General features: G+C 48.2%; 1 protein-coding gene across 1 annotated transcript in view; it reads right to left on the minus strand.

The window, feature by feature from the left end:
- The window catches only part of CLCN2 (chloride voltage-gated channel 2), a 94,888-nt gene that overhangs the window by 56,484 nt on the left and 14,993 nt on the right, over window positions 1–23,411 (minus strand). Inside the window, exon 2 of the mRNA XM_063131868.1 lies at window positions 6,423–6,579. Coding sequence (XP_062987938.1) covers window positions 6,423–6,579 — 157 coding nt within the window. The remainder of the gene's footprint in view (window positions 1–6,422; window positions 6,580–23,411) is intronic.

The raw sequence follows: 23,411 nt of genomic DNA on the forward strand, positions 1-23,411 counted from the left end.
TGGTGGTGAAGACACCTTGGCTTTTCGGCTGTCTCAAAATGGAATCAGTACTGCTCACTCACAGGAGAGCTACTTTGTAACAAATCTTTACCAAAGGGTCCCCCTTTGCCTCTACCAGGGGGACTCGGAGTAGGCCTCTTCAAAATTGTAGGCCCATGCCAACTGGCCCCACTGCCCTCCCCCTCTGCCCAGCCCTGGGTAAGAGAAATACTGAGGCTAGAGGCTGGGAGGAGAGAGAGAGAAAGAGAGAGAGAGGGAAAGCTTTGTGTACGTGGAAGAAGACTGGGGTGTCCAGGAAGCCACTCTTTCCGTCTCTTCCTGCCCCTTTGACAGCTGACCAGTGCAGTTTCAGGAAAAAGAAGGAGACCCTGTCGTCCTACTATTTTTCAAGATTTCTTTCTTAAAAATAAAATTTTGAAGACAGCAGGGAGTGAAAGCTTCATGGGCACCATTGGAGGTCTCTACAGATGCAGCGGTGCCCACAGGCACCGCCTTGGGGCCCCCTGAACGACTCTGTATTTTTACTTGGGCTCCCGAGGTCCCCCAGCTGGAGCCAGATGCAAAATGGCAGCCCAAGGGGCAGAGCCAATGGTCCACTGTACCCACTGAGATGCATCCTGGAATGGGTTCCATTAAATTTGTGTGTCTTGTGTGTGTGTGTGTGTGTATTCAAACAAATCTACACCTGAGTTTAGTACAGATTCAAACAGGCTAATTTGGACCTAAAAACTGCTACTGGAGTGGAGAAAGCCGTGTTGATTGATTGCAAATCACCTAGAGCAAGGGCGCGGAACCTCTTTCAGCCCGAGGGCCATTTTCCATTTTGGAGAAGCGCTTGGGGGCCGCATTCCAATGGTGGGTGGGGCCAAAAGCAAAAATGGGTATGTTCCAAATGCCCCAAACATGAGCATATTTCAGCTGGAAGCTCCTACACCTGATCACTAATCCTTAAGAGAGGCATTTCTACCTTTTAGAATGGGTTTGGGTTGACGAGAAGGAATGTGACCTTCTGGGCTCGACTGGGACCCCAGGTGGGCTGAATCTGGCTCCTGGGCCTGAGAGATCTACCACTACATCATCATCTCCCTTCTGTCCACCCAGGCCTACCGCAAGACAGAACTGGGAACTCCCTTTGCCCATCCCTGCTAACACTGCAGGCACGGAGCAAGTTTTTCTGGCCCTGCAAATCTCCCTGCCTTGAGTCCGTAAAACCCTGAAAGGAAGTTTGTACACACAACTGGTGCCATGCCCAGACTTCTCCTCTTGGGTTGCTGGTGACTTCCACTGTAGACCTGCTCACTGCATCAGAGTCAGATGCCACCCTCACATGACCCAAGCGTCCTTATGATCCTATTTATTTATTGAATTTACATCCTGCCTTTTTCCATCCAAGGAACTCAAGACGGTGTACATAATCCTCCTCCTCTCCATATTTATCCTCACAAGAACAACCCTGTGAAGTAGCTGAGAGTCTGGGACTGGCCCAAAGTCACCCAGTGGGTTTCCATGGCCGAGTGGGGACTAGAACTCGGGTCTCCTGACTCCCAGCCCAGCACCCCAACCACTACACCACACTGGCTGCCCCCTCCCCCAGGGTAAGGGAGCCTCCCTCTTTGCCCCACAACATTAGGGTGACCATATGAAAAGGAGGACAGGGCTCCTGTATCTTAAACAGTTGTGATGAAGAGGGAATTTCACCAGGTTCCCCATATATACAAATGACACCTGCTGAAATTCCCTTTTCAATACAACTGTTAGAGATATAGGAGCCCTGTCCTCCTTTTCATATGGTCACCCTACACAACGTAAGTAAACCAAAGGAAGTTCTGCTTATCTGCTCATAGGCCATGGCCCAACAAAGTCATCCCTAAGCAGGCATAAGAAGGAGCTAAGATAGTTTTAAACTTTTAAGTTGGTGGGAGATGCAGGACAGATGAAAGGAAGGAGTTCTTCACACAGTGCATAGTTGAGCTATGGAATTGGCTATCACAAGATGTAGTGATGGCCACCAGTTTGGATGGCTTTAGAAGAGGGTTGGACAAATTTCTGGGGCAGAAGGCTATGAATGAGTCCTACTCCTGACGGCTATATGCTACCTCCAGTATCAGAGGCAGCAAACCTATGTGCATCAGTTGTTGGGGAACATGGGTAAGAGGGTGCTGTTGCACTCATGCACTGCTTGTGGCTTTCCCATCAACAGGTTATTTGCAGCCACTCCTGAACCTCCTCTTTGGTTTCTGAACTCTGACCAAGCGTTGCACAGACAGTTTCAAGTTAACCTTTGCAACCATAAGGACCAGAAACTTGTTTTTAAAACAAAAGTAAATATTTTCAGGGTGCTGAATCCCTGTCTTGCTGGGGAACATGGGTGAGAGGGTGCTGTTGTACCCGCGTCCTGCTGTGTTGACAGCTGGTTGGCCACTGTGTGGACAGAGTGCTGGACTAGATGGACCCTTGGTCTGATCCAGCAGGGCTCTTCTGATGTTCTTAATTTTTCATATTGTAATTTATCATGTTGCATTTTAGGGTTTTAATTGTTGTGAACCGCCCAGAGAGCTTTGGCTGTTAGGTGGTATAGAAATGTAATAACTAAGTAAAGTTATCCTTTAAACACCTCCTGAAAACATACTTTTTCAAAAAAGGTTTTTCCAGGGCTGTAATTTATTTTGATTTTTAACGTTTAAAGTTTTGCGTTTATTCTGACTTGTTGTGTTCTTGTTCTATTTTATGGTTTTAATTGTGAACTGCCCAGAGGGCCTCAGCGTTAGGGCAGTATAAAAATGTAAATAAATTAGGGTGGCCCTATGAAAAGGAGGACAGGGCTCCTGTATCTTTAACAGTTTCATGGAAAATGGAATTTCAGCAGGTGTCATTTGTGTATATGGAGAACCTGGGGAAATTCCCTCTTCATCACAGCAGTTAAAGCTGCAAGAGCTATACTGGAGTAACGAGATTTAAAAGAGGGCAGGGCACCTGCAGCTTTAACTGTTGTGATGAAGAGGGAATTTCACCATATATACAAATGACACCTGCTGAAATTCCCTTTTCCATGAAACTGTTAAAGATACAGGAGCCCTGTCCTCCTTTTCATAGGGTCACCCTAATTTATTTACATTTTTATACTGCCCTAACACTGAGGCCCTCTGGGCAGTTCACAATTAAAACCATAAAATAGAACAAGAACACAACAAGTCAGAATAAACGCAAAACTTTAAACGTTAAAAATCAAAATAAATTACAGCCCTGGAAAAACCTTTTTTGAAAAGGTATGTTTTCAGGAGGTGTTTAAAGGATAACTTTACTTATTTATTACATTTCTATACAACTTTTCAATACAACTGTTAAAGATACAGGAGCCCTGTCCTCCTTTTCATATGGTCACCCTAAATAAATAAATAAATAAAATATAGGAGGGATAAGCATGGCCTCCTTCCCAAGAACACACCTCTCACACACAAAGCAGAGAACTTGAAACCCCGGTCAGTTTTGAGCGGGAGCGTCCAGCTCTCGAGATATTGTGAACACTCTCTGACCTTTGTGCTGCTCCGAGCACCCAATAAAGAGCAGTGCGAAATTGTATCTCCCACTGGCTCGGAGTGCTGGCATGCCCAATTTATGCCAAGGATTCAGCCAGAGGCCCTGGGCTGGTCAGGCTGAGGTCACGAATACTCTGCCTATTGTTAGAGGTGGCTGGGAGCGCTTCTCTGCAAAAGACAGGGGCAGCCAGAGAAAGAGAAAAATGGACAAACACAGGAGGAAGGAATAGAGAGAAGCAGAAAGCGGAGGTCAGGTAAGGGATGGGAGGGGCCATTTCAGCAGGTGTCGTTTGTATGCATGCAGCACCTGGTGAAATCCCCTCTTCATCACAACAGTTCAAGCTGCAGGAGCCCTGCCCTCTTTTGTATCTGGTCACTCTAGTATAGCTGTCTGAACCCCAAAATCATCCTCAGCGGTCCTTCTCCGGTAGGGTGACCATGTGGAAAGGAGGACAGGGTTCCTGTATCTTTAACAGTTGTATTGAAAAGGGAATTTCAGCAGGTGTCGTTCGTATATATGGAGAACCTGGTGAAATCCCCTCTTCATCACAACAGTTCAAGCTGCAGGAGCCCTGCCCTCTTTTGTATCTGGTCACTCTAGTATAGCTGTCTGAACCCCAAAATCATCCTCAGCAGTCCTTCTCCGGTAGGGTGACCATGTGGAAAGGAGGACGGGGCTCCTGTATCTTTAACAGTTGTATTGAAAAAGGAATTTCAGGTGTCATTTGTATGCATGCAGCACCTGGTGAAATCCCCTCTTCATCACAACAGTTCAAGCTGCAGGAGCCTTACGCCTTAGCCAGGAAAAGAAAAGAAAGGAATCTCTCGTGCAAGCACTTGAGTCATTGCTGACTCCTAGAGGGACGCCTGCTTTCGCTGATGTTTTCTTGGCAGACTTTGTAGAGGGGTGGTTTGCCATTGCCTTCCCCAGTCGCAGTTACCTTTCCCCCAGCTAGCTGGGTACTCATTTTACCGACCTCGGAAGGACGGAAGGCTGAGTCGACCTGAGCCGGCTGCCTGAGAACTAGCTTCCGTTGGGATCGAACTCAGGCTGTGGGGAGAGTTTCGGCTGCAGTAACTGCCGCTTACCACCCTGCGCCACACGAGGCTCTAAGGTTTATCCTGGGATCGTCCCGGGGTCATCTCTGTTCATGTAAATGACACACAGGATATCCCGGGAGCAGGCAAGGACAACCCTGGGATAAACCTTAGGTCTAGCTAAGGTCCTGCCCTCTTTTGTATCTGGTCACTCTAGTATAGCTGTCTGAACCCCAAAATCATCCTCAGCGGTCCTTCTCCGGGAGCCCTAGCCAAAGGAAGTGAGGTGGGTGGCTCCCAAGAGGAGGGGCTTTTCTGCTGTGGCACCCTGGTTGTGGAATGAGCTACCCAGAAAGGCTCACCTGGAGCCTTCATTCTGCTCTTTCCAGAGCCAGGTGAAGGTCTTATTTTTCCAGGCATTTTAGTCTTTTACTTCTGTTATTTTAAATCTCTCACTGCATTTTAAATCTTTGCGCTGCTGCAAGGTTCTATCTCGTCTTTACTCTTATTTTATACTGTTCTAAACTTGTAAACTTTATAATGTATCTTATGCACATTGTAAAAGTTTAGATATAATGTATTTAACCTTTTATAATGTATATAATGTATTTTAAATCTTTGCGCTGCTGCAAGATTTTATCTTGGTCTTTACTCTTATTTTATACTGTTCTAAACTTGTAAACTTTATAATGTATCTTATGCACATTGTAAAAGTTTAGATATAATGTATTTAAACTTTTATAATGTATATAATGTATTTCAAATCTTTGCGCTGCTGCAAGATTTTATCTTGGTTTTTACTCTTACTATATACTGTTCTAAACTTTTAAACTTTATAATGTACCTTAAGCACATTATTAAAGTTTAGATATAATGTATTTAAACTTTTATACTGTACATAATGTATTTTGTGGTGTCAATTGTTGCGAACTGCCCAGAGAGCTTCAGCTATTCGGCGGTATAGGAATGAAATAAATAAATAAAAGGACAGCAAAGCAGAAATTTTATCTGTACACAAAAAAACTATGTAGCACCCCACAGGAGCATGAAAGGCTGAGCATGCATCTGCACATGGATTTGGACACACACACACCCGATGCACACTATGGCCCCGTTCAGAAGGCACCTTAAACCACGGCTTTAACCATGGGGGTTAAGCCAGAAAGCTGGGCCGTGTTCAGAAGACACCTTAAACCATGGCTTTAACCACAGTGGTTAAGCCAGAAAGCTGGGCCGTGTTCAGAAAACACTTTAAACCACGGCTTTAACCACAGTGGTTAAGCCAGAAAGCTGGGCCGTGTTCAGAAAACACTTTAAACCACGGCTTTAACCACACTGGTTAAGCCAGAAAGCTGGGCCGTGTTCAGAAGACACCTTAAACCATGGCTTTAACCATGGTGGTTAAGCTAGAAAGCCAGGCTGTGTTCAGAAGACACCTTAAACCACGGCTTTAACCACAGTGGTTAAGCCAGAAAGCTGGGCCGTGTTCAGAAAACACTTTAAACCACGGCTTTAACCACAGTGGTTAAGCCGGAAAGCTGGGCCGTGTTCAGAAGACACTTTAAACCATGGCTTTAACCATGGTGGTTAAGCTAGAAAGCCAGGCTGTGTTCAGAAGACACCTTAAACCATGGCTTTAACCACAGTGGTTAAGCCAGAAAGCCGGGCCGTGTTCAGAAGACACCTTAAACCATGGCTTTAACCACGGTGACTAAGGCTTTCTGGCTTAACCACCGTGGTTAAAGCCATGGTTTAAGGTGTCTTCTAAATGGCGCCAATGCCTCCCTTTCAAAGAGGCTGCAGGAATACGTGCACATTTCCTCTCCCGATACACGGCGGGCTCCTTACTCCGGCAACGGGCGCATCGACCGTGGTCATACTCCAGCAGCTCAGAGGGGCGCAGGCGCTCTTTGGGGGGCGGTTTCCAGCGCTCCTGCTGCAGCCGGATGCGGGCCGCTTCATCCTTGGCGAAGGCTCCCAGGTCCTGCGTGTAGCGGCCATACATCTGGGGAAGGAAGAAAAAAAAGCGAAAGAGTCAAGAGCACGGCCAGGCAGACGCGGAGCAGACAGGTGGGTTCGAAGAAGCATCCCTGTCCTTGGGACTCAAGTGCTGATTTCTCCATCGGTGTATAAAGGGCTTTTCAACTACATGACAAGATGGAAAGAAACTGGTCCAGCCACATCAGGAGAACACCTGTCGGTCAGGGGATGGACAGACTTCAGGCCGGTCCAATCTACTTTGTTTGTACCAGAACCCTAAGATGGAACAAGTAGAGCCAGGTGCTAACGCCCCCCCCCCCCCAAAAAAAACCCCTAACACTTAGAATTAAAGAACTAGGGTGCCTCCGGACATATTCTGGGCCTAGGAATTTGTTTTCACAACTGGAAGTGAACTGAGCTCAGGGGTCTGGAAACAAAGCTCTATGAGGAGAGACTGAAAGAACTGGGCCTGTTTAGCCTGGAGAAGAGAAGATTGAGGGGAGACATGATAGCACTCTTCAAAGACTTAAAAGGTTGTCACACAGAGGAGGGCCAGGATCTCTTCTTAATCATCCCAGAATGCAGGACACGGAATAACGGGCTCAAGTTAAAGGAAGCCAGATTCGGCTGGACATCAGGAAAAGCTTCCTGACTGTTGGAGCAGTACGACAATGGAATCAGTTCCCTAGGGAGGTTGTGGGTTCTCCCACACTAGAGGCCTTCAAGAGGCAGCTGGACAAGCATCTGTCGGGGATGCTTTAGGGTGGATTCCTGCATTGAGCAGGGGGTCAGACTCGATGGCCTTGTAGGCCCCTTCCAACTCTACTATTCTATGATCTCAATCTATTCTACCCCTGCTTACTTCAGCAGCCTAAGTTAGGTCGGAAAAGTCATTTTTGCTCTTGCCACTGCTAAAAACCATAGGGATCCAGGAACCCTTGCTCGTCACACAGATATCCACCAGCAGGTCCTGATCTGGCTTCTGGATGAGCAGGATTTGGGGAGGGGGAGGCCAGGGAATGGATGCCTGGATATTTGCCCTCTTCTCCCAGAAGTCCAGAAGCGTGCTGCAGTTACTCAGAAGCCTAGGCAATGCACTCAGCACATGTACTGATGGTGCTACTGCCCCACATCTGCGGAAAGGGGGCAGAAATCAATGTATTTCTAGCGCTCCCATAACATTACACTGATGCTTAGTAACGAACCCGACTGCGACGATTTGATGCCTCTCTTGTACCTAACCACATGGAGTGCATCATGCTCTCTGCCCACAGGGCTGCCAACCAACCAGTAGGGAAAAGACTCACACAACGATCAGTTGTTTTAGCCTCTGGACCAGTTGGCAGAATCATTTGTCTGAAAGCCAGAAATCTCAGGCAAAGGTCAGTGGCCTCATTCTCACTTAGTGCACATGCTCAAAATAGGCCACCCCGATACACGCGCGTTAAGGAGCCGGGGGATGGTTGATCTCAGCCCCTGCGTGCTGTGAGAGACACTGCTCCTTCCGCAGCCATCCCTGCCCCGGCTACAAGTTCTGTTGAGCAAAAGGAGGCAGGATGGGTGGCGGTCAAGCACAGTGACTACTTGGCCTGCATCACCTGTGGCGAAGGTCCTTTGATCCACTTCCTTATGCTAGGGTGACCATATGAACAGGAGGACAGGGCTCTTGCATCTTTAACAGTTGCACTGAAAAGGGAATTCCAGCAGGTGTCATTTGTACATATGGAGAACCTGGTGAAATTCCCTCTTCATCACAACAGTTAAAGCTGCAGGTGCCCTGCCCTCTTTTAAATCTGGTCACAGTATAGCTGCAGTATAGCTCCTGCAGCTTTAATTGTTGTGATGAAGAGGAAATTTCACCAGGTGCGACATGCATACAAATGACACCTGCTGAAATTCCCTTTTCTATGCAACTATTAAAGATACAGGAGCCCTGTCCTCCTTTTCATATGGTCACCCTAGACCAGATACAAAAGGGGGCAGGGCTCCTGCAGCTTTCACTGTTGTGATGTAGAGGGAATTTCAGCAGGTGTCATTTGTACATATGGAGAACCTGGCGAAATTCCCTCTTCATCACCACAGTTAAAGCTGCAGGTGCCCTGCCCTCTTTTAAATCTGGTCACTCTAGTATAGCTCCTGCAGCTTCAACTGTGATGATGAAGAGGGAATTTTACCAGGTTCTCCATATATACAAATGACACCTGCTGAAATTCCCTTTTCTATGCAATTGTTAAAGATACAGGAGCCCGGTCCTCCTTTCCATAGGGTCACCCTACTTGTGCAGCTCCTGCACCCAACATTAGGAGCCAAGCATAGGCTCTGCTCTGCTCTGTCAGTGCCAGCCATAGGAAGGCTGAAAGATTTTGCTGTTAGTTCTGCCCCCCGGGGGTAGAAGCCAGGTTCCGTCTCCTGCCTTGGGACCAGAAGAGTTGAAACAAAAAGCCTATTCTCTGGCCCTGTAGCTAGAAGTGTTGTGGCAGTGGTAATAGTGGAGACTAAAAGGCTACATACTGGGGTGGTGTGTGTGTGTTTATACATGCATGTGCATGCTCACTATCTAAGAGGTTCATCAGACAAGCGTTTTATCACACACTCGCTACTTCCCACTCACGGTATTTAGTGCCGTCTGCCTCCTGCTCCTTCTTGCCTTCTTTCCGTCACAAAATAGACCCCCCAAAATCCGACTTTTGTGGGGGCGGGGGAAACAGAACGTGCCGCCATTTCTGGCTGTGTGCAGGAAAAGCGGTGCGATAAGAACGGCCCCTGAATGGGCCAAATGGTCTTTGTTTATTTCCTCTTCCTTCTCCGGGAAGAAAGAGGAAGTATTGTGGGACGGGAGCAGGGGCGGAGAAATGACGGTAAGGAAACACGATCCCCCCATCTGATGACGCTCTTCATCAACAGAGGAATGGCAAAACAAACCAACCAACCCACAATGGCCACGACCCCCCACCATTTCAAAGCGGCAGCCTGTGAAAGATAAAGTTGTTGAACTACAGCGACAAAATTAAGACTTTAACCAGGCGGTGGTGTGCTCTTTCGTTTGCAACTCTTCCCAGCGCTTTCCCACTCATTGGGCAGACTGTTAGAACGTCACTGGCCTGTTTTCCTTTAACTGAACTGTAAGTAAAGGGACTAGAAACTTCAGCTTTCATTCGGGAGGAGGGGTGGAAGAAACGGAAATAAACTCCAGGGAACGGACCGGGTGACACACACACACACACACCCTTCGTAAACTCCAGCCCTGCCTCTTCCCCCATTTCCCATCTTTCTGCCTTAGTTCTTTCGACAAAGGATGGGGTCAAGGCAAAGCAAACCGGGAGGCCTCTTCCTGGCCCAAAGAGATATAAAAGGCCCATCCAGAACAATGCCAGGCAGATAAGGAGGCTGCCTGGAGGATCAATAGCCATTGTTCTCCAGTGCAATGCATCTCCCAGCACTGAGGCCGGAAATGGGCAGATGGGGCTCGTTGGCACTGGCGATCTGCGCCATCCAGCCAGCCTGACCTCACCAACGGCCATATGGGCCTGGGTGGTGCGGCTGGGTCAGGTCGGGCCAGGCCCGAAACGCCCATGAGGTACAGCAGAGGCCTTTAAAAGAAGGCTGGACAGCAGTCTGTCTGGGATGTGGCAGCTGCATCTTGCATTGAGAGGAGATGGACTAGGTGACCTCCAAGCTCCCTTCCAACGCTGTGGATCGGGTTCATCTCAGCCACAAGCTCACTAGGTGGTCTAAGCAGTGGAGGCTGGTGGCTCCGATGTCAGTGGGGCAGTGAATCCGCTCCAGGTTTCAGTCAGAACCTGGAGCGGATTCACTGCCCCACTGACATCGGAGCCACCAGCCTCCACTGGGCCTGAGGTAAGTCCTCGTTCTCTCAGTCTCAGCCCCACCATCTGGACTATGGGCCTGAAAATGCTGGCCTACCTCACGACACTGTTGTGATACATGAAGCACTCTGAAGACTCAAAGCACATGGTATAAATGCCATTATCATTTATCACCAAAGACCAGAAACAGGACTCAAAGGCAATAACACCCGTTTGCCCCCCGCAGCAACTGAGATGTAGAGATATACTGCCTCTGACCCTGGAGGTTCCATTTAGCTCTCGTGGCTAACAGGCCTGCCCCCCCACCCTGCCCCCACTGCTTCATGTTAAAGCCCCCTCAGCCCAGGGCCACCATCGCATCTTGCGGCAGAGAATTCCACAAGTTGACAACGGCTTGCGGGAAGGAGTGTTTTGCCTGGCCGGTCCTGGATCCGCCGCTAATCCATTCTGTGACTCAGAGGTTGCGTATTACGAAAAAGGGACTGAGAGAGGCTGAGCAGGAGCTGCGCTGCATATCTCCTGGCTCACAGAGGGACCCACGTGCCCTCAGTCCTGCTCCAGGGAATGGACGGGCATCTCAGCCAGGGTGCTCTGGGAAACAGAAGCATGTCACTGGGCCCCCCAATACCAGAAGGCGTTCGGTGCCAAAGTGCTGCATAGCTTTGAGGAAAGGGTGGGAACAGGCTACTGGCTTTCTACATGCCAGAACCTTCCAATCTGGGCAACTTCCAAATATGGTGCCACAAATGGAGCCTGCAACAAAATGCTGCAGTGTTAAGTTCATTATTATTTATTTATTTATTTATTTATTTATTTATTTATATAGCGCCATCAATGTACATGGTGCTGTACAGAGTAAAACAATAAAATAGCAAAACCCCTGCCGCATAGGCTTACATTCTAATAAAATCATAATAAAACAATAGGAAGGGGAAGAGAATGCACCAAACAGGCACAGGGTAGAGTAAAACGAACAGTATAAAAGTCAGATCAAAATCAAGTTTTAAAAGCTTTAGGAAAAAGAAAAGTTTTTAGCTGAGCTTTAAAAGCTGCGATTGAACTTGTAGTTCTCAAATGTTCTGGAAGAGCGTTCCAGGCGTAAGGGGCAGCAGAAGAAAATGGACGAAGCCGAGCAAGGGAAGTAGAGGCCCTTGGGCAGGTGAGAAACATGGCATCAGAGGAGCGAAGAGCACGAGCGGGGCAATAGTGTGAGATGAGAGAGGAAAGATAGGAAGGAGCTAGACCGTGAAAAGCTTTGTAGGTCAACAGGAGAAGTTTATATTGGATTCTGAAGTTCAGGGTTCCAGCCAGCCATGCCCCCTTACAGGATATTCCATTCCATTCCACCCCCCTACCTGTTTCCCCCTCCTCTCCTCCACAACAGCCAGTCAGCATCCCAAGCCCAATGAGGCCTAAACTTCCCCCCACAAAGATTATTTTATATTTCTGCAAACTCGGGGTCCACCAAAGCCTGCCTTTCGTGAGTGGATGGTACCAATTTTGTCAACACACAAAGAACGATTTTACTATCAGCATATAGGATGTATGACCATTTTGACAGGCCTGTAACTACGTCCTTCCGCCCCTTAAGGGTTGGCATCCGCTGCTTAATTAGTATAATAAAGCAATAAAACGAGAAAATGACTTTCGGTCCATGGTTCAGAGAATGATTTCCAGCAAGTCATGCGGCTGAAGCGGTTTGGAACGGCTTGAGGGGACAGAGGGTCCATTCTCAGAGAAAGGGGGTTGGACCAGATGACATCTAGAGTTCCCCTCCTGTCCTTAGGATCTTCCAGCAGCGGCCTTCGAACAGGAAAGAGCTGATGAGGGGTCAGCAGTTACACTCAGCCTGTCCTTTTAGGCCCTGCCAAGTGTTCAAGGGCCTGGCTTCCGTTCCTTTCCGTCTTCCCCAGGTCTGGAATACCAAAGAGCTAGGAGACGTTAGCAAGGCAGGCAGGACGGTGGGGGTGTTGCAGGGGAACAGCAGGAGGCTCAGACCGCAGAGGGAGGAGGCCCTCCTCGCGTGAAAGAAAAGCCGAGAAGCCTGACCGTTTTGGCACTGGGAGAGGAGCAACCTTTGCACGGAGAGCGGCGTACGGGCCGTGCCGATTTCTCCTAGAAAAACAAAGGGCTTGCTCTCAAATTGGGGGCAGGGGCCCCTGGCTCAGACGGTGACCCGTTCCAGATGTTCCTTCTGGGGGTTGCTGCACTGAGGCCTTGCAAGGCGCTTCTGCTCAGCAGGGAGAGAGTTTGGGCCTTTCTACCGAAGCTAGGGTGGCCATATAAAAAGGAGGACAGCGCTGCTGTGTCTTTAACAGTTGTATTGAAAGGGGAATTTCAGCAGGTGTCATTTGTACACAGGCAGCACCTGGTAAAATCCTCTCTTCAGCACAACAGTGAAAGCTGCAGGAGCCCTGCACTCTAGCATAGCTCCTGCAGCTTTAACTGTTGTGTTGAAGAGGAAATTTCACCAGGTGCTGCAGGCATACAAACGACACCTGCTGAATTTCCCTTTTCAATACAATTGTTAACGATACAGGAGCCCTGCCCTCCTTTCCATATGGTCACCCTAACCCAATCAAGCTGGAGGTAGATCCTAGATCCCTCGAAACCACCCATGACAGCCCTGCTCACGGGGCATTTGCTCATCCCATTATTGCCTCTGGCAAACAGACTCAGCAGGTTTTTGAATGGTTTCCCCGAAACCTACAAAGCCTGTTTGGCCTGAAGTTGACCAAAAGGAATGGGTGCTGTGCATGCCACAGGGAGCATAACTTCTCCCAAACCACTTTCAGCAATACTAAGCGCTATTACTTGTCCCCAGTCTCAACCAGTTGCAGAAGGCATGAGAAACTGGGGTACTATCACTGCACATTGCCCTCCGAATCCGAAAAGGTGGCACTTCTGATGATGACGGTTATATCCTTGGATGTCACCTCCAGGCCAGAAGCTGTGTGCCCCCCACGAATGTATCATCACACGCGGAGGTTGTCACCGTACACTGTACGTATACACACAGAGCGGCTCAAGCCTCCTGTCACAGGTGCATAGGCGAAGCGGAGTATACATAACGCTGTACGCACATGGCACACATGCCACTTCCAAATTTTCAGGCAGAGGAGGAGAAAGCCAGCTGCCCTTGGCGGCTTAGATGGCTTTATAAAAGGAGGAATGGGCAAATTTCACAGAGGGCAAGTCAATTCACTGCTATTCACTACGGCTGCTAAAGTGGAACCTCCACAAGCAGCAGCAGTCTACCTTTGAATCCCAGATGCCAGGGATAAACGTGCCCCGTTTGCAAGCTTCGCACCCTGTCTGCAAGCTTCCAGAGGCGCCAGGCTGGCTGCTGCGGGGAAACTGAACCCCAGACTAGCTCAACCTCCCTTTGATTCAGTTCTCGTGTTTCCTTTCTTGCCTCGAATGTGAAGAGTCACAACCATTTGACCATTTTCCGCCAGAACGCTCAATGTTTCCAGCTGCCCCGTTTGCTCATCCAGCAGTCAAGCACTGCGGGGTGGGGGTGGGGGACTTGTGGTCATTGGCCCTCCTGCCGGGCTCTTATTTTCCAAGAAAAAAAGACGTTTAGGGGAAACCACACAGGGACGCTCACACTCACACACACACACACACAGAGCTGCCAGTCAGCCAAGAAAGCAGAGGAAGAATCGCTGCTCGGGGACAGGCAGTGGGAGAAGACAGGGGCCAGGCACCAAGGTGTGTGTGTGTGTGGGGGGGAAGCAGCTTTCCCCCCTCCTCCAATTTCACCTTGGGGGGAAGGGCCATTTCTGCACAATGCAGCCTCAAAGCTGAAGAAAAGGGGTTGTGGGGATGGGGGACATTAGGCTTATGAGCTGGGTAAAAGGGAAGAACTCCCCCCACGGAAATTCTGCTCTAATATAACTTGCTGACTTAAGTCAGCCTGGATAAGACATCCCCAAAACCAAGAGGTTTTCACTCTCACTCACAACTTGCTCTTCCAGTGTGCTATGGTCCCCCACAGCTTTTATTTTATAATAATAATAATAATAATAATAATAATAATAATAATAATAATAATAGAAAGGAGGCCAGGGCTCCTGTATCTTTAACAGTTGCATAGAAAAGGGAATTTCAGCAGGTGTCATTTGTAGGCATGTAGCACCTGGTGAAATTTCCTCTTCATCACAACAGTTCAAGCTGCAGGAGGTATACTGCAGCTATACTGTAACCAGATTTAAAAGAGGGCAGGGCACCTGCAGCTTTAACTGTTGTGATGAAGAGGGTATGTCACCAGGTGCTGCATGCCTACAAATGACACCTGCTGAAATTCCCTTTTCTATGCAACTGTTAAAGATACAGGAGCCCTGGCCTCCTTTTCATATGGTCACCCTATTATTAAATAACAGCCAGACATCTTAAAATTCGACTGGGGAGGCCGGCCGGAAGTGATCAGTCTTTATGGCTTTCTTAAGAAAGACTGTTAAATTGGAGAATCTCTCCCAGCAGGCCATTCCACAGTCTGGGAGCAGCAGAAGAGAAGGTCCTCTGGGTAATGGTTGTCAGAAACCCTTGGTGATCTACTGCCAACCCCTCGGAGATCTATCAGGAGATCCGATTCTACCTGCCCCTGCAGTATGGAGTGGGAACGAAGGTTTCTTGGAAAAGGAAATATATTTATTTGTATATTTTGTACAGCACCAAGTACATTGTTGGTACTATATAAATAAATAAATAAATAAATAAAATAAAAGGTGGGTTCTTGAGGAGGGATATGGAAGGGTGTTTCAGTGGATTCATTCCCAAGGCTGGGGCTGAGCCCTTAGAGACCAGCGGGAATGCCTTAGAGACAAAGTGTCCCAAGGGAGTTATCACGCCTACATTAACAGAGACACCCTGCAAACAGAAACATCCATGCAAGCGCAAACAACAAGGATACTAGAGAGGCATTCTCAGGCAGCCGTTCCACATTTTTGGAATTCCTTTCCCCTGGAGACTCTATGTGTGACCCTGAACAACAAAGCCTCTGAGGATCTAATCCCCCCAGTAGCTCAAAGTTTGGGAAGCCTGGGTAAAGGTTTGTTCTAGATTAAAGCTGAAGGCCCGCTTCACGCAACAGTCAGAAGAGATTTTAAGCCTATCTTCTCGACCGGTTCCCAGGACAATGGGTGGCCATCCCTTTTTGCATCTGCAGGGCACATCACCTAGTACTGTCTCCTATGCATCCCATGCTCCCCATTGTCCAGGCATTTCTGGGCATTCATGATTCTATTGGGAACACCACACGTTTGTGAACTATAGAACAAGCTGAGTCAGGAAATCCTAGTGCCTCCTTACTCCCTCTCTTGGGATAACGTCACTGCCTAGGTCAGGGGTACAAACCACCACACCATTTCTTGCAGCCAACCCTAGGGTGACCGTAAGAAAAGGAGGACAGGGCTCCTCTATCTTTAACAGTTGTATTGAAAAGGGAATTTCAGCAGCTGTCGTTTGTATGCATGTCGCACCTGGTGAAATTTCCTCTTTATCACAACAGTTAAAGCTGCAGGTAGAATCATAGAATAGCAGAGTTGGAAGGGGCCTACAAGGCCATCGAGTCCAACCCCCTGCTCAGTGCAGGAATCCACCCTAAAGCATCCTTGACATAGAATCATAGAATAGCAGAGTAATCATAGAATAGCAGAGTGCCCTCTGGGTGCCCTGCCCTCTTTCAAATCTGGTCACTCTAGTATAGCTCCTGCACTTGTGATGAAGACGGAATTTCATCACGTTCTCCATATATATAAATGACACCTGCTGAAATTCCTTTTTTGATGCAATTGTTAAAGAGACAGGAGCCCTGTCCTCTTTTTCATATGGTCACCCTAGCCAACTCTGCCCCACTGAAAGTGGCACTACCTGGGGTTTCCTCTGCTAGTGATGGACTCTCCCTGTGTGTGTGCATGAGATTTCAGTGCTGCACAGGAACTCCCACTTGAAGAGGTTCACATGCATCCAATACGGTGGGTGACCATAAGGAAAGGAGGACAGGGCTCCTGTATCTTTAACAGCTGTATTGAAAAGGGAACTTCAGCAGGTGTCATCTGTATATATGAAGAACCTGGTGAAATTCCCTTCTCATCACCACAGTTAAAGCTGCAGGTGCCCTGCCCTCTTTTAAATCTGGTCACTCTAGTATAGCTCCTGCAGTTTTAACTGTGGTGATGAGGAGGGAATTTCACCAGGTGCGACATGCCTACAAATGACACCTGCTGAAATTCCCTTTTCTATACAACTGCTAAAAATACAGGAGTCCTCTCCTCCTTTCCATAGGGTCACCCTATGCATAAGGAACCTTTCCATATGGTCACCCTAATGGTGCATCTTCTTTTCTGTGCACCACGTGCTGGCATATGACTGAAGGAAATTATTATTATTATTTATTTATATAGCACCATCAGTGTACATGGTGCTGTACAGAGTAAAGCAGTAAATAGCAAGACCCTGCCGCATAGGCTTACAATCTAATAAAATCATAGTAAAACAATAAGGAGGGGAAGAGAATGCAAACAGGTACAGGGTAGGGTAAGCAGGCACAGGGTAGGGTAAAACTAACAGTAGAAAGTCTTTTCCAGGCACCCTTCACCTCCCCTCGCAGCAAACAGTGTGCAAATCGCTGATCTAATCACAAGATGGTCCAGTAATCCAGGAGCAGTGGGAAGAGACACCCTAGGCCCACACTGATTTCCAATCCGTGGCGATACACTTGTGGCCCATGCGAATCAAGCACAGGACCCCACCGTCGGCACTCCAGAGCAAACGCTTAAAAAGTCCACTCCCCAAAGCAAAAACTCTTCTGCCAGAGAGGACAAATCGATGCAAACCATCACTGTGCCCCAGGCTGAAGCAGTACAAGCTGGAGCTAGGCTTGGGGTGTGATTTCAGTAGGATCTGAAAGCTTTCTAGACAAGTAGTATTTGGGGTGGCCAGATGTTTACATGATCTATGCCGGGGTAGGCGAGCTGGGTCCCAGCACACGTTTTGGACTACATTTCCCATCATCCCTGACCACTGCTCATGCCGGCTGGGCCTGATGGGTGCTATAGTCCAAAAAATGAGATGGGATCCAGCTTGCCTTCTCCTGATCTAAATTAACCCATTATTAACCTAATAACAGGAGGCGCGAACTCACAAGAGCATCAGAGTAGCCATGCTGGATCAGACCAAGGGTCCATCTAGTCCAGCACTCTGTTCACACAGTGGGCAACCAAGTGTTGACCAGGAAGCAACAAACAGGACATGGGGGCAACAGCACCCTCCTACCCATGTTCTCTGGATACTGGTGTACACAGGCTTACTGCCTCTGCTACTGGAGGTAGCAGATAGCCATCACGACTAGTAGCTATTGATAGCCTTCTCCTCTAGGAATTTGTCCACCCTCCTTTTAAAGCCAAATTGGTGGTCATCGCTTCGTCTTGTGGTAGTGAATTCCATGGTTTAAATCTGCACTGCGTGAAGAAGTCCTTCCTTTTATTTGTCCTGAATCTCCCACGGTTCAGCTTCATGGGATGACCCCATTGGGTTCTAGTATTTTGAGAGCACAGCATGTCCAGGACCAAGGGCCTGGCAACCACGCCTTTTAGCCTGGCTACGAAGGCCAGCCATCAGCGGCAGATCCCTGAATGCAAGCCCCAAATTTACAAAGAACGCAAAGGAAATAAGCCACAGGTTTGTACAGCTGGCTGCAATTCATGATTCCACATGCATCGTCCGTGTCTCCAACGCTGCGTTTCCATACAGACACCCTCCAACGCTGAACTAAAACACCTCTAAGGTTATTTCAGAAAGCTCAAAATTCTCCAGAGAGGATTCCAGTCCAGGGGGCTGGAGTGGAGGAGGGTCAGGTGGGGGATGAAATGGGTGGGTGCGAATCTTCCACAAACTCGGCTTTTAAAAGGTGTAACGTTTGCGCAGGTTGAGGAAAGCAGCGGTCCCCTTTCCAGGTTGCCAGATCCAACCATTCACAGTTTAGAGAAGGAGCAGGCAGGGGAACCACTTGTCTTTCTTCTCTCTGGCACAGTTTTCCGGTCTCTCCCTGCCCCGGAGAGCCAAGAGCACTGCATACAAAGGGAACTGCGGCAGAAATCTGTGTCATGCTGAATTTATTCAACAAATCTCTCCCAGTCCGCCCTAATCAGTCCCGATCGGCTGCACGGGGAACAACGGGAGCTTGTGAAGTTTAATCCCAACGGACCCACGGTCAGGGAGCCCGGCCGGCCAAGGGACAATTTAGGTGGAAGTAATGCCGTTCAGAAGCACTTCCCTTGCAGAAGTCAGCGGGTTTCAGCTTGTAGGGCAGGCGTGCCGCACCGAGTGGAACCCGAGCGCCGGCCGTGGGGCTAGAGCAGCCGGGGGCAAACGAGGACAGGGCTCTTGTGCCTTTTGTGGCCGTGTGAAGGAGGGGATTTCAGGAGGCATAGCTGGTAGGACAATTCCCTCTTCTACACAACTATTAAAGGCACAGGAGCACTGCCCTTTTATATCTATCAGGCCACCCTACACAGAATCATAGAATAGTAGAGTTGGAAGGGGCCTCTAAGGCCATTGAGGTTGCTCCTGCTCAATGCAGGAATCCACCTTAAAGCATCCCTGACAGGTGGATGTCCAGCTGCCTCTTCAATGCCTCTAGCGTGGGAGAGCCCACAACCTCCCTAGGTCACTGGTTCCATTGTCGTACTGCTCTAACAGTTAGGAAGCTTTTCCTAATGTCCATCCATAATCCGGCTTCCTATAACTTGAGTCCATTCTTCCGTGTCCTGCACTCTGGGATGATTGAGATGAGATCCTGGCCCTCCTCTGTGTGACAACCTTTCAAGTATTTGAAGAGTGCTATCATGTCTCCCCTCAATCTTCTCTTCTCCAGGCTAAACCTGCCCAGTTCTTTCAGTCTCTCCTCATAGGGCTTTGTTTCCAGAACCCTGATCATCCTCATTGCCCTCCTCTGAACCCCCTCCAGCTTGTCTGCGTCCTTCTTGAAGTGTGGTGCCCAGAACTGGACACAGTACTCAAGATAAGGCCTAACCAAGGCTGAATAGAGGGGAACTAGTACCTTGTGCGATTTGGAAGCTGTACTTCTATTATTGCAGCCCCAAATAGCATTTGCTTTTTCTGCAGCCACATCACACTGTTGGCTCATATTCAGCTTGTGATCTACAACCACATGGAACCACTGAGCAGGGCCAGCATCAAGGGTAGGACTGGTTGGGCACTTGTCTACACTCCAGCAGGGGCCCATGAATGAGAACCCCCTGGAGTTGCTCCACCTCTTCACCAATGCAACCTTCTTGTTTCCCTGCCTCTCGCTCTGGCCCAGACAACGTTGGTGGTGAGGAAGAGGAGCAGGAGATGCCGCTGCCTCCTTGCTCATTGGCTCTCTGTCTGTCAAGGAAGCAAGCAATGATGAGGAACAAGACAAGCTGGTGACAATGGTGATGAGGACGATGACTCATTGAGGGACGGAGGAGCCCAAAGGCCCTACAAAATGTTGAGGGTGCCCTTGCATCATTTTCCTAGTGTGCACACAAGTGCAGCAGAAGAATTTATTATGCTTCTTCTCTAGGAGCTTCTCTAAACAAGAGATTTATGGAACGGTGATGATTGGCCACTCAGAGAAGTTTGCAGGTCCATCTCATGATGTCATCAATTGCCAGGATGTCGCCTGTGCTATCCCCTGGAAATCACGCATTTTAAAAAGGCAGAGATAATGTGGTATTATCCGGGATATTGAGGGATCTCTCCACCACTAGATGGCACTGTCTAATGGGGCCTTTCCAAGAAGGGAAGTATTCAATTCCAAATCTCATGGTCGCATGTGAAGGAGCGTGTCACGATGGTGGGAATACCATGAGGATGAAAACCACCGTAAGGTTGCGGGATTTTTCCTGTTTTTTCCTGCGTGTAGAGAAGCTCTGGATCTCTGGAAAATAAATCTCTGAAGATGTACAAGAAGTGCCTGTTGACTCTAGTGTGCCCACACATCAACGCATGCGCATCAAAACCCCTCCTAACAAGCCAGATTGTAAATATTGTTAAATGTGTTTGGAGTTCCAGCTGTTCTGCAATAAGTGAAACCAGCTGCACTGGGAGATAAATCATTCCATTAAACATTTTGACATTTTTAAAAAAGAGAGATCTTGCAGTGCAAGTGACTAAACACACCTCAGTCCAAAAAGCAGTGCGGGTCGGGCTACTTCAGAGCCCTAGAAACAGAGAGTTTTATAACTGTAGACAACATGGTGCTCTCCAGATGTTCTGGAATACAGTTCCCATAAACCCTGATCAAAACTCCCATGACGACTGGTGCTGATGGGAGCGGTAGTCCAAACTATCTGAAGAACGCCGGATTGTCAACTCCAACTACCTGAAATCATGGAATTGGAAGGGGCCACTTCGATCATTGAGTCCTTGACAAATCCATGCTGGCTTCCAGCGATAGCTGAATTAGTGTCAAGGTGCGCACGGATCAAGCACGTTATAATCTGCTCTAGAATCTTCCCAGGTATTGATGCAGACTGACTAGTTCATAATTCCACGGATCTTCCTTTTTGAAGATAGGGGCAACCTTTTCCCTCCTCCACTCCTCCGGTACGTCACGCATTCTCCAGAATTTCTCAAGGGGAATAGACAGAGGTTCTGAGAGTCCATCTGCTAGCTCTCCCGATACTCGAGGATGCAACTGTTCTGGGGACTTGAACTCATTTGAGGTGCTTAGATCGTCTGTCAAGCACAAGCTGCCCTTCTGCAGCTTCAGCCTTTTTGTCACCTGTGCCATATGGAACACAGATCCTCTTTTTGGGAGAACGTCGAGCCAAACTAAGAGTTGAGCAGTTCTGCCTTTTATTTGCTACTGGCCTGCATTTTGCCAGCTGCATTTGCCACCCCATATTGTACATTGCTGAAGGCGTTTCTCTAGAGAAACGCCTTCAGCAATGTACAATATGGGATGGGTAGACTCAAGCCATGATCCTTGGCACAAGGGCAGGTATTCCAAAAGAACCCAAATGTCCTTGCTTTCAATCCGGGAAGTTTGCTCAAGAAAAGGTCCGGCGTGGGCCAGGTTTTGATGCCCATTTGGGAACGCCGCTCTTTTAATTCTCTGCCTCATTCTTCCTTGCGTGGCTTTCACCACCCAGACTCTAACCTTGAGGCATCTCTGCTGAAAGCAAGGAGGGGAAAGAGGAAGAGTCTCTATTCCCTGGAAAATGTTGCGCAAGGCCAGCAATTGGGCGAGTGTATTGACTGGAGGGAGCATAAAAAACCTGTCATAAAAAGGGATTAGACTCTAGATTGCCTTCTGGTGATAAGGCAGCCACTGGGGAAAAGATCAAGGTTAGTAAGCGGCAAAACTGGAACGGACAAGGAGAGTCTGGCACACTGGTGTGCAGTGAGCGGAGCAAGGATGGCAGGGTGGGGGGCTGGGGGGCTGGAGGAGAGACGGGAAGACTGAAGAGTGCCCCAATGCAATACAACTTGCTTCTGGGAAAAGAGAGTTGAAGCACATGTTCAAAGGAGAGAGGAGCCAATCGCTTGGAAATCTTTATTATTATTATTATTTTGATGACGTATACCAATGGAGGTTGGTGGCTCCAACGTCAGTGGGGCGGTGAATCTGCTCCAGGTTTCAGTCAGAACTCCAACGGAACTATCCAAGGTTGGCTCCTTTAGAGGACAGCTCCTTTCGAGTTCTGACTGGTTCTGACTGAAACCCTGAGCGGATTCACCACCCCACTGACGCCAGAGCCACCAGCATGCACTGACATGTACAGTTTAAAAAAAAGAAGAAAAGAAATCTGTATAATGTTGGCTAACTTGTGATTTTTTTCTTTCTTTCAAAACAACAACAACGCATTTGTACTGTTTCATGCTACAGTAGGGACTGGAAGGTCCGCATGACCCTCAGAATAGTCTTTAAAAACCAAAGGATACCACTATTTTTGAGCACCCAGGTCGCTTTCGCCCATGCAAACCCAGATATTTTAGACTGCAACCCTACCCCCATTACCTGGAAGCAAGTACCACTGAATGCAAAGGGATTTACTTCTGAGTAGACATATTCATAGAATCATAGAATAGCAGAGTTGGAAGGGGCCTACAAGGCCATCGAGTCCAACCCCCTGCTCAATGCAGGAATCCACCCTAAAGCATCCCTGCAGATGGCTGTCCAGCTGCCTCTTGAAGGCCTCTAGTGTGGGAGAGCCCACAACCTCCCTAGGTAACTGATTCCATTGTCGCACTGCTCTAACAGTCAGGAAGTTTTTCCTGATGTCCAGCCGGAATCTGGCTTCCTTTAACTTGAGCCCGTTATTCCATGTCCTTAACTTGAGCCCGTTATTCCGTATTCAGGATTGCATTGCTGAGCTACTTCCGACAGTGACAATGACAACAGACGCTCTGTTAGAATAGGCAAATAGAAAACGAATGCATTTAGGTGGCTGGCTCAATCCATCCCTGAGTTCAGGTTATAATGTTTTTTTAAAACACTTGCATAAATTTTAGTGCTATAAGGGCATAATCCTATGGATGTTTAGACAGGAAAACGGCCTACAACTCCCAGCATTCCCCCCTGGGAGTTGTAGGACTTTTTTTCAGTCTAAACATCCATAGGATTGCATTCTAAGCTACTGAAATATTTCTAATTGATTAAACGCCTGGCTTTTAAGTAACTAATTCTGCGATTAGAATGGAAACACACTCTGCAAAACTGCACATTTAGAGTCCCCCTATAGAAAGGGGACAGTGTCTCTTCAGCAGGAAATAACTCAAAAACATTTCGAACAACCTTCCAGACACAGGTCAGAATGAAACATCCTATTAAACTTATATTTTCCATTATGTTTATCACAGGGATGACAGTCAGCGTAGCCATATGAGCCGTAAGAAGGAAGTCCCTCAAGAACCCATCGCTGATGAAGAATGTGAAAGCGTGTGTGCGTCTGACGGAGAAAAAGGCATTAATTAAGAACATAAGGGCCAGGATCTCTTCTCGATCCTCCCAGAGTGCAGGACACGGAATAAC

The sequence above is a fragment of the Elgaria multicarinata genome, chromosome 8, assembly GCF_023053635.1.
Source record: "Elgaria multicarinata webbii isolate HBS135686 ecotype San Diego chromosome 8, rElgMul1.1.pri, whole genome shotgun sequence".
Taxonomy (NCBI): domain Eukaryota; kingdom Metazoa; phylum Chordata; class Lepidosauria; order Squamata; family Anguidae; genus Elgaria; species Elgaria multicarinata.